Source organism: Crocodylus porosus, unplaced genomic scaffold (genome assembly GCF_001723895.1).
Source record: "Crocodylus porosus isolate Cpor-Errol unplaced genomic scaffold, CroPor_comp1, whole genome shotgun sequence".
Taxonomy (NCBI): domain Eukaryota; kingdom Metazoa; phylum Chordata; order Crocodylia; family Crocodylidae; genus Crocodylus; species Crocodylus porosus.
The window spans coordinates 69,201,817-69,215,166 of NW_017728950.1; the positions used below are offsets into that span (position 1 = coordinate 69,201,817).

At 42.1% G+C, this 13,350-nt stretch overlaps 1 protein-coding gene across 6 annotated transcripts in view; it reads left to right on the forward strand.

Moving 5' to 3' along the window:
• Positions 1–270: 270 nt before the first annotated feature.
• TLE4 (transducin like enhancer of split 4) overlaps positions 271–13,350 on the forward strand; it is a 134,463-nt gene continuing 121,383 nt past the window's right edge. For 4 of the 6 annotated variants that reach the window (XM_019555100.1, XM_019555099.1, XM_019555102.1 and 1 more), the window contains exons 1-4: positions 272–1,060; positions 2,255–2,352; positions 3,707–3,770; positions 5,166–5,210. In XM_019555100.1, coding sequence (XP_019410645.1) covers positions 1,016–1,060; positions 2,255–2,352; positions 3,707–3,770; positions 5,166–5,210 — 252 coding nt within the window. In that variant the 5' untranslated portion in view covers positions 272–1,015. Of the gene's footprint in view, positions 1,061–2,254; positions 2,353–3,706; positions 3,771–5,165; positions 5,211–13,350 lie in introns of all 6 variants that reach the window. The other 2 variants (XM_019555098.1, XM_019555103.1) reach the window with 1 other exon arrangement.

The window sequence follows — 13,350 nt, forward strand, 5'->3', positions numbered from 1 at the left end:
CAGCGGCGAAATGATGGGCATTAATACAGAACGGCGATTAATGTGCCGCCGCCGCTGATTGGTCGCCGACGACGCCCTTTGAGGGGCGGAGTAGAAGCCGGAGGAGGGAGGGGGTGCGAGGAGGGCGCGCGCGCGGCCTGCCGGGAGCTGTAGGGCTGTGCCGCCTGACAGCCGGGCCCCGCCGCGGGGGGGGAACTACAGCTCCCAGCCTGCCCCGCGGCCCGGCCGCTCTGAATATGTATCAGCATGCAAACACCTCGGCGGTCGCTACATTTGGGCAAAGAAGTCGCCGCGCCTTGCCAGAGCGTGGTGGGAGCGCTGCTCGCGGCGGCGCTGGGCTGGTGCCGCGCGGCTCCTCGCAAGAGTTGGGGGGGAGCTCGCCCGCCCCCAAGCAAGCACAGCTCCGGGGCTCGCAGCAGCCCGGGGGGCAGGCGCCGCGGGGACGCAGCACTTGAACCTGCGAGGACAGAGAGAGCGAGAGCGCGGGGCGGGAGGGGGAACCCGCACCCCGCCGCCCGGAGCGATTCCTGTGCTTCTTGAAGCCTAAAAGACGAGCAGCGGCTTTGATTGATTATTTCTGTTGTTTTTGCCGTCTTATTTTTGTGGGCGCCGCTTCGCCCGGCTGCTGGGGAGCGCCGCAAAAGTTTGCAGCCGCGGGGAGCGGAGTTGTTGCGGAGCGGGGAACCCGCACCCGCCCCCCAGCAGCCCGGGGCTGTGGACGAGGAAACGCCGGGACCGCCGCGGGGCCGGAGGACGCGCCCGCCGGCCCCCGTGGGATGTGGCAGCGGCCCCCCGGGGCCGGGCACGCCTCCGCCGCCTCTCCCTCCCCCCGTGTGCCCGCGCGGGCGGGGGGGCCGGGGACCGCCGGAGACGCTCCTGCGAGCACCAGCGCCGGGCAGCCCCTTCCTCCTCCCCCCCTCTCCTCCTCCTCCTCCTCCGCCCCTCTTCGCATTGTTGCCGCTCAACCCCATGAACCGCGCTGCTCCGGCCAGAAGCGCCCAGTAAAGCGGCTTGGATGATTCGCGATCTGAGCAAGATGTATCCTCAGACCCGGCACCCGGTGAGTGGTGACGCGAGGCGAGGCGAGGGCTTGACACTTGCCGCCGGCCCCGGCCTCGCCTTCGCCTGCCAGGCTGGGGGGACGCGGGGGGCCAGGGCGGGGGAGCCTCGCGGCCGCCCGCCGGCCTCCTCTGCCGGGCGCGGACGGGAAACGAAAAGCAGGGTGAAGGGGGGGGGGGTGCAATTGAGTTGTAGCCATTTTCTTATTGTTGTCTTTGGCTTTCCTGGCTCTCCGGTGTGGGGGTTTTGCTGCCGGCCCTTGCGATCGCTCCCGTCTTTTCCAGCTTTCGAGGCAAACTACAGAGCGAAAGAGGGAGCGAGGCTGGCAGCGCCTTCAGCTGCTTTCTTATCGCCGCAGCCCGGTCCTGGCTCGGCGGGGACCCGGGCTCCAGTGTGTGTGTGTGTGTGTGTGTGTGTGTGTGTGTGTGTGGTGTTCATCCCGGGGTCCCGGCCCCCCTCCCGCTGCCCCGGGCTGTGCCGGCGGGGGTGGGATCCACGCACGACTCTGTCTCCTTCCCTTGGCTTACAGGGGTGATGGATAGAACTGGGGGGCATAAAGAAAGAAGGGACTCTTGGGTTTGAAAGAGGGGACCCAGGTGGGGGGGGAGGGGGTGTCTGTGTGGGGGAAAGTAAGTGAGTTTGATTCTTTAATGCCTAATTCCTTAAGACCCAACCCCCCCCCCCAACACACATTGCTTGGGGTGTGTGTTTGTGTGTTGGGGGAAGTAGGGGAAGGCTTAATAGCCTGCTTGCTTAATACTGTGGGTGGTCAGCCCCCCCACGTACACATTGCCTGGGGGGGGAGTAGGTGAGTTTTAATAACCTGCTTAATACTGTTGGATACTCCCTCCCCCCCCCCATTATACACAATGCTTGGAGAGTGAGTGTGTGTGTGTGTGTGCATCTGTGCAAGAAAGTAGGGGAGGCTTAATAGTCTGCTTCCATTAATAATGTGGGTGACTGAACCCCCTACACATTGCTGGGGGCATATTTGTTGGGGGGGGGGAAGTGTGCAAAAGTAGGTGAGTTGTAATAGCCCGATTCCGTAATGCTGTGCGGGTGACCCCAACCCCCCTATGCACACACGGCTTGGGGTGGGTGTGTGTGCGTGTGTGTGTGCACACGCGTGCGCGCCCCTGTCTGGGACTGCTTGAGATGCGGGATAATTAAAACATTTCATGTTGGTTGTTTTCAGGCTCCTCATCAGCCTGCTCAACCCTTTAAATTCACCATTTCCGAATCCTGCGATCGGATTAAGGAGGAGTTTCAGTTTTTGCAGGCTCAGTACCACAGGTAATGATGTTTACTTTCCCTGATCCTCGTGTTTGCTTAGCTCTTGTCACTTTTCTTTTTTTTTTTTTTGCCAAGGCATGAACATGTGTGGATCTCTTTTTTTCTTTTTGTTTTTTGTTTTTTTTTCTTTTGGTGTCTTGTAGGTTGGGGTTTTTTTCCCCACCCCTTTTTCCCACACGAAGAAAAACCAGTTCATAGCCCTGTTTCAGGGAATCAGCATTTCCCCTCCTTCCTCCTACTGGGACTGTCTTGAGCTCTGACCATTTGAGCGAGGGTGGTTTCAAAATGTTCTGAGCAAGATTGAAAACGTCTCCTGGAAATACGTTGTAACAGATTTGATCAGAGAACACCCAAGCACTGCCTAAGAATTAATCCCAAATGTGTGAGTCTCTGTTGAAGTGAGGGACAGTCCTTCGTTTGGATATTGAGACCTAAATAAAAGGTTGCTCCTCAGAAGGATGAAGCACATAGGCAAATGCGTAGAAGTAGAGGACTTAGAAGAGAGTCAGATGTTGATGGTGCAAAGTGTGGGGGGTGTTTTTTTTTTTGGTTTTGTTCTTTTTCTTCCTGTTTTTGGGGTGGGTCAGGAGGACAGATTTGGTTGGCTGTGATAACTGCGTGATTTTTTTTAATGTTGCTTCGGACTCATGGCTTGCCTTGACCCAGCCCCTTTACGCTGAAATGCTGTGTACTGATGACCTGGAAGTGTAGCTAGTGAGCTATTTCATTATCTTTCGGATGGAAGAGCATTTTATTCTTAAAGTGACAAATGACTTCTCACAAGATTGGGTTGCTTCTGGGAACAGGAAAAAAAAAAAGCCAAAGGTTTTGATGCTTGCTATAGTGGCTCTTAAATGGTGTGCGGTGTTTTTGTTATACTTCCATCAAAGGGAAAGAGGGGTGGAGGATTTCCCCTACCCCATCTTCTTGTTCTTGAGTGTGGCAGTACTCCTTTTACTTGTGTGTGTTTTGAATGGAAGAAAGACATCATTCCCAAGATTGACTTAATAATAATAATAGGAACTAAATTATATGCTGGTAGGGTGATTTTTTTTTTTTTAAATGTTCTATATACTGACCATTGTAACAAGCATTTATTATGACCCAGAATGTTGGTGGATTTTTTTTTCTGTATACTGTTTACAGCTAGTTTGCAAAATTGGGATTTTGCACAGCATCTGTTGTAAAGGGAAACTAATAAAACCGTTTTGTCCCCAAAAGATAACTTGAACTTAAATTTCTTTTATTTTTTGAGAAGATAACCAGACAGGGGAATAAATGTGTGTTCAGAAGGATGTAAAACTAGCAATATGAAGTTCAATTTTTTTTATTTTTTTTTTAATATCTTGAACAGCTTAAAGCTAGAATGTGAAAAACTGGCCAGTGAGAAGACAGAGATGCAGCGACACTATGTCATGGTAAGCACAGCATAACAAATGCAGAATGTTTATTAGCTTGGTTATACTAAGATAGGAATATGTTCAGATTCTTGGAGGCAACCAGGTAGATTAGGATAGTAGTGCTGCTTTGTTGAAATGGCACCAGTGTTTCCGTTATAAAGCTTTAGTTTCAGGGGTCTCTCTCTCTCTCTTTTTTTTTTTTTTTTTCTTGTGTGTGTGTGTGCATATCAGTTAAGTTCTATTTGAAATTTACCTTTTAAACACGTGGGAATTTTTCCTCAAAATTACGGACAAACTGTTAGTCTACAACTTTATTAACTGATCAAGAAAATATTTTCACTTTTGCTAGGTTCTCTCCTTTCTCGTGGCTATTATTTGTCGACCATATGATTTTAGATTTATTCTTTTCTGGTATGTGTATGGGGGGGGGACCAAGGTAGGGGCAAGGGAGTGAACCAGAATGTAAAAAGTCCTAATTCTTAGAATAACTGCTGCTCATGAGCTGTTGATTCATACTGTTTTGCTTTATTCAGTGTCAGTGAGCTGAACTGTAAAAAGGATTTCCTTGACAGTTGTGGTCTGTCTGGTTAAATAACTTGCATAGGAAGAAATCTCTTAAATACATAATTGTATGATGGATCGTGATGACACCAAAGGAGCTATTGCTATCTGCTCTTTTGTGTTTCAAAGAGGGTGTAGTTGCTTTCCATTTGTATATGTCACAGAAGTCTAATATTTATAGAAGGAATAAATAAACCTAAAAACCTACATTTGCTAAAGGACAAACATGTTAAGGCTTGCATTTTGTCTTTTCTATGGCAGATGTGCTTACATACTGGAGCATAGATGATATTATATTATACATTATACACTGAGCTGAGTTTCCTGCAATACTGAGACACAACAGGAAATACTAAGAATGGAATGTCTGCTTTAATTCTGAATTTCCTTGCTCTTTCATTTCTTGCAAAGCTGTGATTTAATTGTAGCTTTGTTTTGTTTTTAATTTAAAATATTGAATAACCGGTCTGGGCTACATGGCAGATTTATGCGAGTGTCTGGTTTCCAGTACTTCGGGCATTTTTGGTATCTTTAATGTGCGCTAGGGAACAAAATTTTTAGCATTTTCCATGTATTTTCACTGCAGCTCATCTTTGATTCTCGTTGTTATTTTTTTTGGTTTGTTTTGTTTAGTCTGTGTGTTTTAAATTTGGCAAGCAGTAATGTCAGTTTTTAAAAGTAGAGGGGGAAATTAAGTGGTGTAAAGTTCTTATTCAAATTTTGAGAGCTTGCAAATGCTGGTATCTCTTTTTAAGTATTTGATGCCTCTATATGTGACATGACTTGAAATGAATTTGGGAATCAGTTCTACGATTACAGATTCTAATGGAATCAATTTTTCTTCTTTCTCAGTATTATGAGATGTCCTATGGGTTGAATATAGAGATGCATAAGCAGGTAGGCAAACCATTTTCTTCTACCTAACCATGTTACATATCGCTCCTCTTTCTAATGTTAAGCTAGATTCTGTATTCTGTGACTTGACTTACTTGCATGTGTAAGTGGCTGAATATTTTTTGTGTTCTGAATCTCAGTGTATGTATGATAAGAACCTAGGGGGCTAGTTCATATTATTCCCATTTTAATAACAGACCTTAGTTTTGTTACTGTGTAATCCCAGTCACAAAATTACTTCCATTTACTGAAAAGAGACTATGAAGTTGAGTAAGTTATTTCAGATAAATAAGGGCTTTAGGTTCAGGCCTGTCTAAACTCTGATCTTTGTCACCTTCTGGAGTAACAGTTACACACTGAACATGTAAGACACCAAGGGAAGAAGCATAGTATAGAAGGGAGTATAGAAAAATAGTTGTTGCCTTTACTTGAACTGGAAGGGGAAGAATTTTAACCGAGTCTACACAAGGGATTGATGCAGAACCATGTGCTGGACCCTTGAATCTACTTTGTTTGGACTTTCATCAGGAAAAGTCTGTTTAGCTCCCAAATGTCTATAGGGTAAATGAACTTGCTGAGAGAATGTTAAGTTTCAACCTCATGCCACTGTTAAGCCAAAAGCAGTGGAATGGAGTGTAGTAGCAGAAATCAGAATTTCTTATTCAATCTAATGTAGTTGGGAGGAAAATGAAGTGAAAATCTCACCTCTTTTTCTGGCGACAGAACTTTTTATTTGTTGGGGATTAATGGAGGCAATCCACTGCAGAAAATGTTTTAGTAATTCACAAGTGTTGCTGGCTAATGTGATCTATGGAATTACAGAAATGGGTGAATGGAAGAGGCCAGAATACAGTAAAATTGGTTTGTACGCATTTCTGTGCAAAGTATGGGATTTTAAACTTGGTTTTTTTTAAATGGGATTTCTTTATCTTGTTGAGAGCAAGGACACAGTCAAATGCTGTTTTATATTTACTTGTCTTGTTAAACATCCTGAGGCCTCCGTCAGGATCACGGCCACACTTCTAAGCATTTGTCACAGAGGCAATCCTTACTCCAAAGAGATTTCAGTCTGAGGTTCCAATCCTACAAAGATTTATGCATGTGCGCAAACCCTATGTACAACTATTCCAATTGAATTCAGTAGTGCAACTCAGATGCGTTAAACATATGCAGGATGAGGACAGAATTTAAGACTCAATAAATGAGCATAACTAACAATTGGAGGGAATAGGAGGACATGAAGGATGAGAGTAGTAACAACAAGGTTATATTTTCATAACTGGTGGGTGGCCTTTCACAGTTCATTGATATCAGTGGAAAGATTTCCGTTGGGTGCATCAGGTTCTGGGTCTGATCCTAAATGCACAATTAGATGGCTTCAAGACTGTTTGTTTATAAGCTAAACTATTAAAATGAACACGTTAAGAATACGAAGAACCTACTGGCCACCTAGTTAGCAATTTCCCATAAGCACCAGGAAGTAATGATTGTAGTTAAGCATGTTGTAAAAGCAAATTTATCTAGAGTTATTTACTTTAGTGTTTTTTAAAGGTGTAAACTCTTTTCCTCGCATCTCCCCCCTCAAAGAAAAAAAATGTATGCAAAAATAGCGAAGACCTGAAATCAGAATTGTACTCTAAATATTTAATTTTAGAAATTATATACAGTTACAGTGTCAGGAGTGTTCACAGTATTCTGGAGAAATTAAACATTTAATTAAAAGTAAAGTTAGGGATTACTAAGGATGGAGTTTAATTAGAACATCATTTTCCATTATTGTCATTCCTATTCAAATTAGTAACATGAATGCTGCACCCTTTAAACAAAATACTTTAATACTCTGGTAACTCAAATAAATTACAACTAAGAATCGTGCTTCCTGTCATTCTGCAGTCTATTTCGGCTCTGTATCAGTTGCGTCTCTCTCCTTTTGCTGGTTTAGCAACCACAAACAATTTCCTATTTTACCTTACGATACCAATGTTTTGACCCAGTTTCTCATATTCAAATGGATTTTGTTCCCTGTGATCCCTGTGAAGGACTGTCAAACCAGCACCTTAAGTTCTCCTCTTCTTCTCACCTAATGTTCAAATTTTGCCCGTTTGAAATTGAGCGATTCGCTTCTTTTTTTTTTTTTTTTTTCCTGGCCTTCTAAATTCAATCACATAAAAAAAACCCAAGGGCAGTTTATCACATTATGAAATACAGACAGCCCTGCAAACCACCTACTTATTATATTTTCTTTCTTTTTTTCCCCTTTAGCACAGAGGCATATCTGTCTTTATTTGTTTTCCTAGGCAGACAGCCTTGGTTCCTCTTAGCTTCTTTTCCAGATGTACTCACTGGATGCCCTTGTAATGGAAAGCAGGCAATAATGCAGTGAAGTTGCCCTGCAGCATAATTGGGCCTAGTTCTCAAGATCAGGTTAGGCTTATTCACTTATTAGATTTGCGTCTCAAAGGGTTCAAGAGTAGGACTCCCTAGAGTCCTTGGAAGTACCCTAGTAATTGGTGGCCCTGATATTTGAAACCTTTGTGCATTTTTCTGTTAAAGCTTCTGTTCTTCTTGGCTGCTCCCAGCCACAGAGTATTTATTTTTAGAGAAATTTTTCATTGGAACAGAAAATGATGGCTGTGATGGAGTCATGACTCTGTGACTTAGCAAATTGATAAAAGGATAAATGCACACAGCAGTGACAGTGTGTGTGCATGTGTGTATGGGGGGGGGGGTGAGAGTTACTTTTCCCGCCCCTCATGTGATGCTCATCATCAGTCATCCTGTGTTGATTTTGATAGAAGACTATTAAAGTGAAACCTATGGGGAATTTGTCATTCTGAAAGGAAAGCTAATGTAATTAGTACCAATTAAAGTACATTTAGTAAATTGGATTTAATCTTAATTAAGCCTGCATAATGTTGCCAATTTTTAACAATTATGTTTGAGAACATAATTAATTTAAATTTTGGTAACTGAGTAAATACATTAGACTGGTTGAATTAGTCATTTGTATTTTTTTTTTCTTTTTCTTTTTTTGAGACAAGTCTGGGGGTATGTTGTGACATGAGGCATTAAAGCCTAAAATATTAACCTAATTTCTGGTAATCCCACCAGAATCAATAGAGCTGAGCAGACAAATTTAAAAGAAATAATGGAAACTTAAAAGTTGTGGGTTGTAATGTGAGCTGATGCTCTATACCTTTAAATTTCAGTATTACAATAAAGGTGAAAAATGGTATGTAATTTGAAAATGTCTGTTTCTTGCTACATTGTCTCAAAAGGGACAGAAAAAAGTTAAGAAAATAATTTGTGAGTATAAATTAATACGCTGTTCTAGATTCTTAGTATTGTTTTATTTTTTGTCGGTCACTTAATTTAATTTATAGCACTAGGGAATTTTATGGTAAGCAATTTATTTAAATTGCTCCAAACAAGCATGCTTTCTGATCGTTTTAATCCAATATTACTAATTATTGCCTAAAGTAAGTGTCAGTTTTTCACTGTAGACGCAAGCATTTATGAATGGATGAGTGGTGAACATAAACAGGATAAAAATTCCCATTTCATTTTGATTATGTTTATGGAGATGACAAATTTATATTATGACGTCTTGTCTCCAGTTAAAAATTTTGCACTGAAATTTTTTTTAGAGAAAATGCTGTATTCCAGCATTTTTAAAGGAAGTTCAGATCTTAAAAAAGCTGGCTATTAAAAAATAAACAAAATGATTTTTAAAAAAATCACAGTAAGAACCCCCCCCCCCCCCCCTTTCACTCCAATCCATGTAAATTTTATTATGAGACTTGGCCAACAACCATTTGAGTGCTGCTAAAATATTAATTGAATAGAAATGAAAGGGCTCTACTAGCTGATAGGATATCATAATCATAGCTGCAGTAGTCGATGGTAAATGATGATAAATGGCATTAGGAACCTTTTAGCAAACTGTAATAACTACGAGGAGGGAAGCAGTATGGATTTGCATTATATCTGATACCCTCTAGTACCAAGTGGATTGCCAATACTGCTTGTTTAGCATTTTCTAAGGGCAATAGGATATTGATTTCTGACTTACAAGGAACGGCTCTATTTTCACCATTGAAAAGTATTGCAGGTTGTTAAGAAGAAATTGACTTGAAGAGGCCTGACTGCTGCCCATCATGGAGCAAATAAAGCAAAACTGCCGAAGCATGGTGGAGCAGCGAGATGGGGCCCTCAGCAATTTGTTGCTATTAATTTACCATGCTCGACAGCAAATCAATCGGCATCTACTTCATCTGCTGGAGAAAATGCTGTCCAGGGCAGATAAAAGGCCCTGTGTGGAACAGGGAATAAACTGGATTGGCCAAACGGAGGCTGCAGTTAATGTGTAAATAAGTGAAATCAAGGCCACTGTTGCAGAGGAAGCTGTTTTTAATTAGGTTGGGGCTTTATAGTGAGCTATTTAAGAAAGTAGTAGTATAGAGCTTGGAGAGTAAGGGGAGATTTATTGCCGACTGAGTTAATATATTGCTTGTGCGACATCCCAGCCTTGAGTCTGCTTACTTCTTGTGCCTTAGTAAATTATTTTGGTAAAAGGGCAAAGATGGGAATCAATTTGTTTAATTTAAGGCTGAGTTTTGACTGTTTTTCATTTTTGTGGCCATAAAATGCATAGATCACTGAGATTTGCTTTGTATGTATAGACCATACATAACAGAAAAGTGTTCATTTTTTATGATAGGAGACTGGGATCTATTTGTATTTGTATGTATACATATGTTTAAAAAAATAATAAGAAGGTAGGCTGTGACTGAAGGTGTAGTGTCTTCCATTTGAAGAATAGCTGGAGAACCAGTCAAAACTACACTGGCTGAATTTGTCCTCCATCATAAATAGTAGGAAGGATTTAAGAGAGATATAAGCAGTGGGTAATCAGAACTGAACTGGAAAACTTCAAAATGGAGAGAGATTAGAAGTGAGATTTGAAAACTGCAGCATCAGAGTGCTGTTAATGGGGGAAAAACCTGTTTGTGGCTCTTTCATCAAAGTTTCTAAATATTAAAAGTGGGTTGATAAATCAGTGTGACAACCAAACCTTATCTGTCCCAGTTAAGTTATTTAGCCTACACTGTGAAGCCAGTGCACTTGAATAGGTCACCTACTCTTTGTGGATAAAAAACTAAAAATCTGTAATAAGCCACAGTGAAAAATAAAATAATACTTCATCAGTTAAATTTGGGCTGGGTGCCTGGCTGTGCTAGCAGAAGTTGCATTATCCTCCTGTGGAGGGAACCCGTTCATTACTGAGAAGTTTTCTCTTTCCACTTGTGTGTAAGTTATTGTTGAAATAACCTTTCCCTCTGCAATTCCAAAAGGATGTATAAGGCGCAGACTTCTGTTTCACTGAGGTCTTGTCATTCACAAGGAAAGAAAAATGTATTTTGTTTTTTTATTTTTATTTTTTTAACTATCTTGGCAATTCAGACAGATGCTTAGGACACAGGAAATAGCACAAAATGTGCTGAGCAAACTTTTAAATTAAGACCTGTATTGTGTTTTTACTGGCAAAAGGCTTTACTCTGCAGTGTTTAAACAAAACATTTTTCCCTGTTTGAAAGCTCCTGATTGCTTTAATGCTGCCTCATTCAATATGCAAGTGTATGACTATGTATATAATTTGGGGAGCCAATGGTGACCTTTATCTTAAGGTTGTCTAACACTTTGTAGTATGCAAGATTCTTGCAATTTTTTCTTTTCTTTTTTAAGGCACTTTCTCACCCCTTGTTTGCAGCAGGCATTTGAAAATTCAACAAAGAGAAAGACCTCGATCTAGAAAAGCACTTTTTTTCTTTGAATGCAGTTCCTTTCGAGTTCTGTATTTAAGTTTGCCACTTCTCTTGTTTGTGTTGCCCAGGAAATTTTGGCATCCAAAATGAAAACTGAACACGAGCCTTCTTAAGAGTCTGATCCTTTCTGCTGATGCCACCCATGGGGAAGGGATGGGCAAGAGGAAGGACTGCAAAAGAGTGAATGGGACGGGCTGGGTTGGGCCAGGCCAGGCCAAGTTTCCATCTAGCACCAGCAGTCAACTGGGACCAAGACTTTCTTGTGGTGTCAGCAGCTTAATCCCATAGCCCAAGCAGTAGAAAACTGTGCTGAAAGTGTGAACCTTGCTATTCATTCATGGCTGGTGGGGGTGGATGAAACAATACCATTGTACATCATAAAGTCTGTTTTTCGTCATTTTTTCTATAAACAGAAGAAGTTCCTATGAAACGTAATACAAAAGATTAGTTAAAAGGAAAGTTAGTTTACAAAGTCAAATACTCAGAGGTTAAGATATGTGCAAGCTTAATTCCTTCTTTTTGTGCATCTGCACTGTGATGCAATGTTTAATTACATGATTAATGATCACATAGAGGTTTTTCTAAAAGACCTTGCTCAGTGCAGGGAATAGATGTGCCAGGGGCAGAATTAAATTTGCACTGGCAACTGTAAATCTGGTATTTTTTTTATCTTGGAGTGCTTGATTTAGTGACTTGAATAACTTTCCTTCTCACACAAGGTTGTGTTGGTCTGTAAAACTATTGTAAGTTTCTCAGCAGGGATTTTGTCTCTCTTGTGGAAAGCAGAAAATTATTTCCTTGTTCAGTAAAAACTTGTGCAACTGAATTGGGTCATTCAGTTCACTCGTATGAATAAACAGGTTTTGAAAGCACATCTCTACCTGCTTTGGTATTTGAAGCGCCAGGCAATTCAGTTTTAGTTTGTTTTTGTTTTCACATGTCTCTTGCTGGTAAGTAGCGATATCCCCGCGTTATTTGCAGATGACACCAAGCTGTGGGGGAGTAGTAGGTAAGCTGGAGGGGTAGGGTTATGGTTCAGAGAGACCTAGACAGATTTAAGGATTGGACCAAAAGAAGTCTCCTGATGTTCAGTAAGGACAAGTGCAAAGTCCTGCACGTGGGACAGAAGAATCTCATGCATTGCTACAGCTTGGGGGCTGATTGGCTGGGCAGCAGCTCTGCAGAAAAGGACCTGGGGGCTACTTAGGACAACAAGCTGAATATGAGAGCCAACCATGTGCTCTTGTTGCCAAGAAGGCGAACGGCCTACTGGGCTGCATTGGTAGGTGTGCTGCCAGCGGATTGAGGGCAGTGATGATTCCCCTGTTTTTGGCACTGGTAAGGCCACATTTGGAGTGCTGTGTCCAGTTTTCTCCACCCCCGCTACAGAAAGGATATGGACAAATTGGAGAGAATCCAGCGCAGAGGAAAATAGAGGGCTGGGGGATATGACTTGCAAGGAGGGGCTGAGGGAACTGGGCTTTAGTCTAGAGACAAATAGACTAAGGGAGAATTTAATAGCAGCCTTCAACAACCTGAAGGGTGGTTCCAAAGAGTATGGAGCTTGCATGTTTTCAGTGGTGGCAGATGACAGAACAAGGAACAATGGTTTCAAGTTGCAGCATGGGAAGTTTAGGTTGGATATTGGGAAAAGCTTTTTCATGAGGAGGTTAGTATAGCACTAGAATAGGCTAGGCTACCCAGGGAGGTTGTGGAATTGCTATCCTTGGAGGTTTTTAACACCTGGATAGCAAAGCTGTGGCTGGGATGATCTAGATGGGGCTGGTCCTGCTTTGAGCAGGGTGGGGGTTGGATCAGATGACCCCGTGAGGTCCCTTTCAGCCCTAATTCTCTGATTTGTGAAAATAATTGAGAATTGGGCATCTTGCCACTGGGGCCAACTTGCAAACAGTAACTCTGAATGGTGGATGTTACAGAAGTCACTTCTCTCTTTTTTTGCTCTTGGTAGAGGGATTACTTTTTGTCATTGGCTCTCAAAGTCATCTTAGCTATGAGATATGGAGAAAACAGAAACTGATACTTGTTTTGACTAGAAAGAATATTTATTAAATAGAACTCCAAAAAAATTTAATTTTAGAAGACAATGTTTGAATGGAAAGGTGAATGAAAAAAATATTACATCCTCCTCCAAACATTTTGATAAAGTCTTTTTTTTTTTTTTTTTCCCCACCTCCCTCTGTCTTTTACAACTGTATGAAGTTTTCCAGTGAAATGTTGCGAGCTAAGTGTTTGTAGCCTCTTTTTAATTAAAAAAACTAGTTTTATTTAAAACCTTTGTACCAGATTTCAGGTATAGA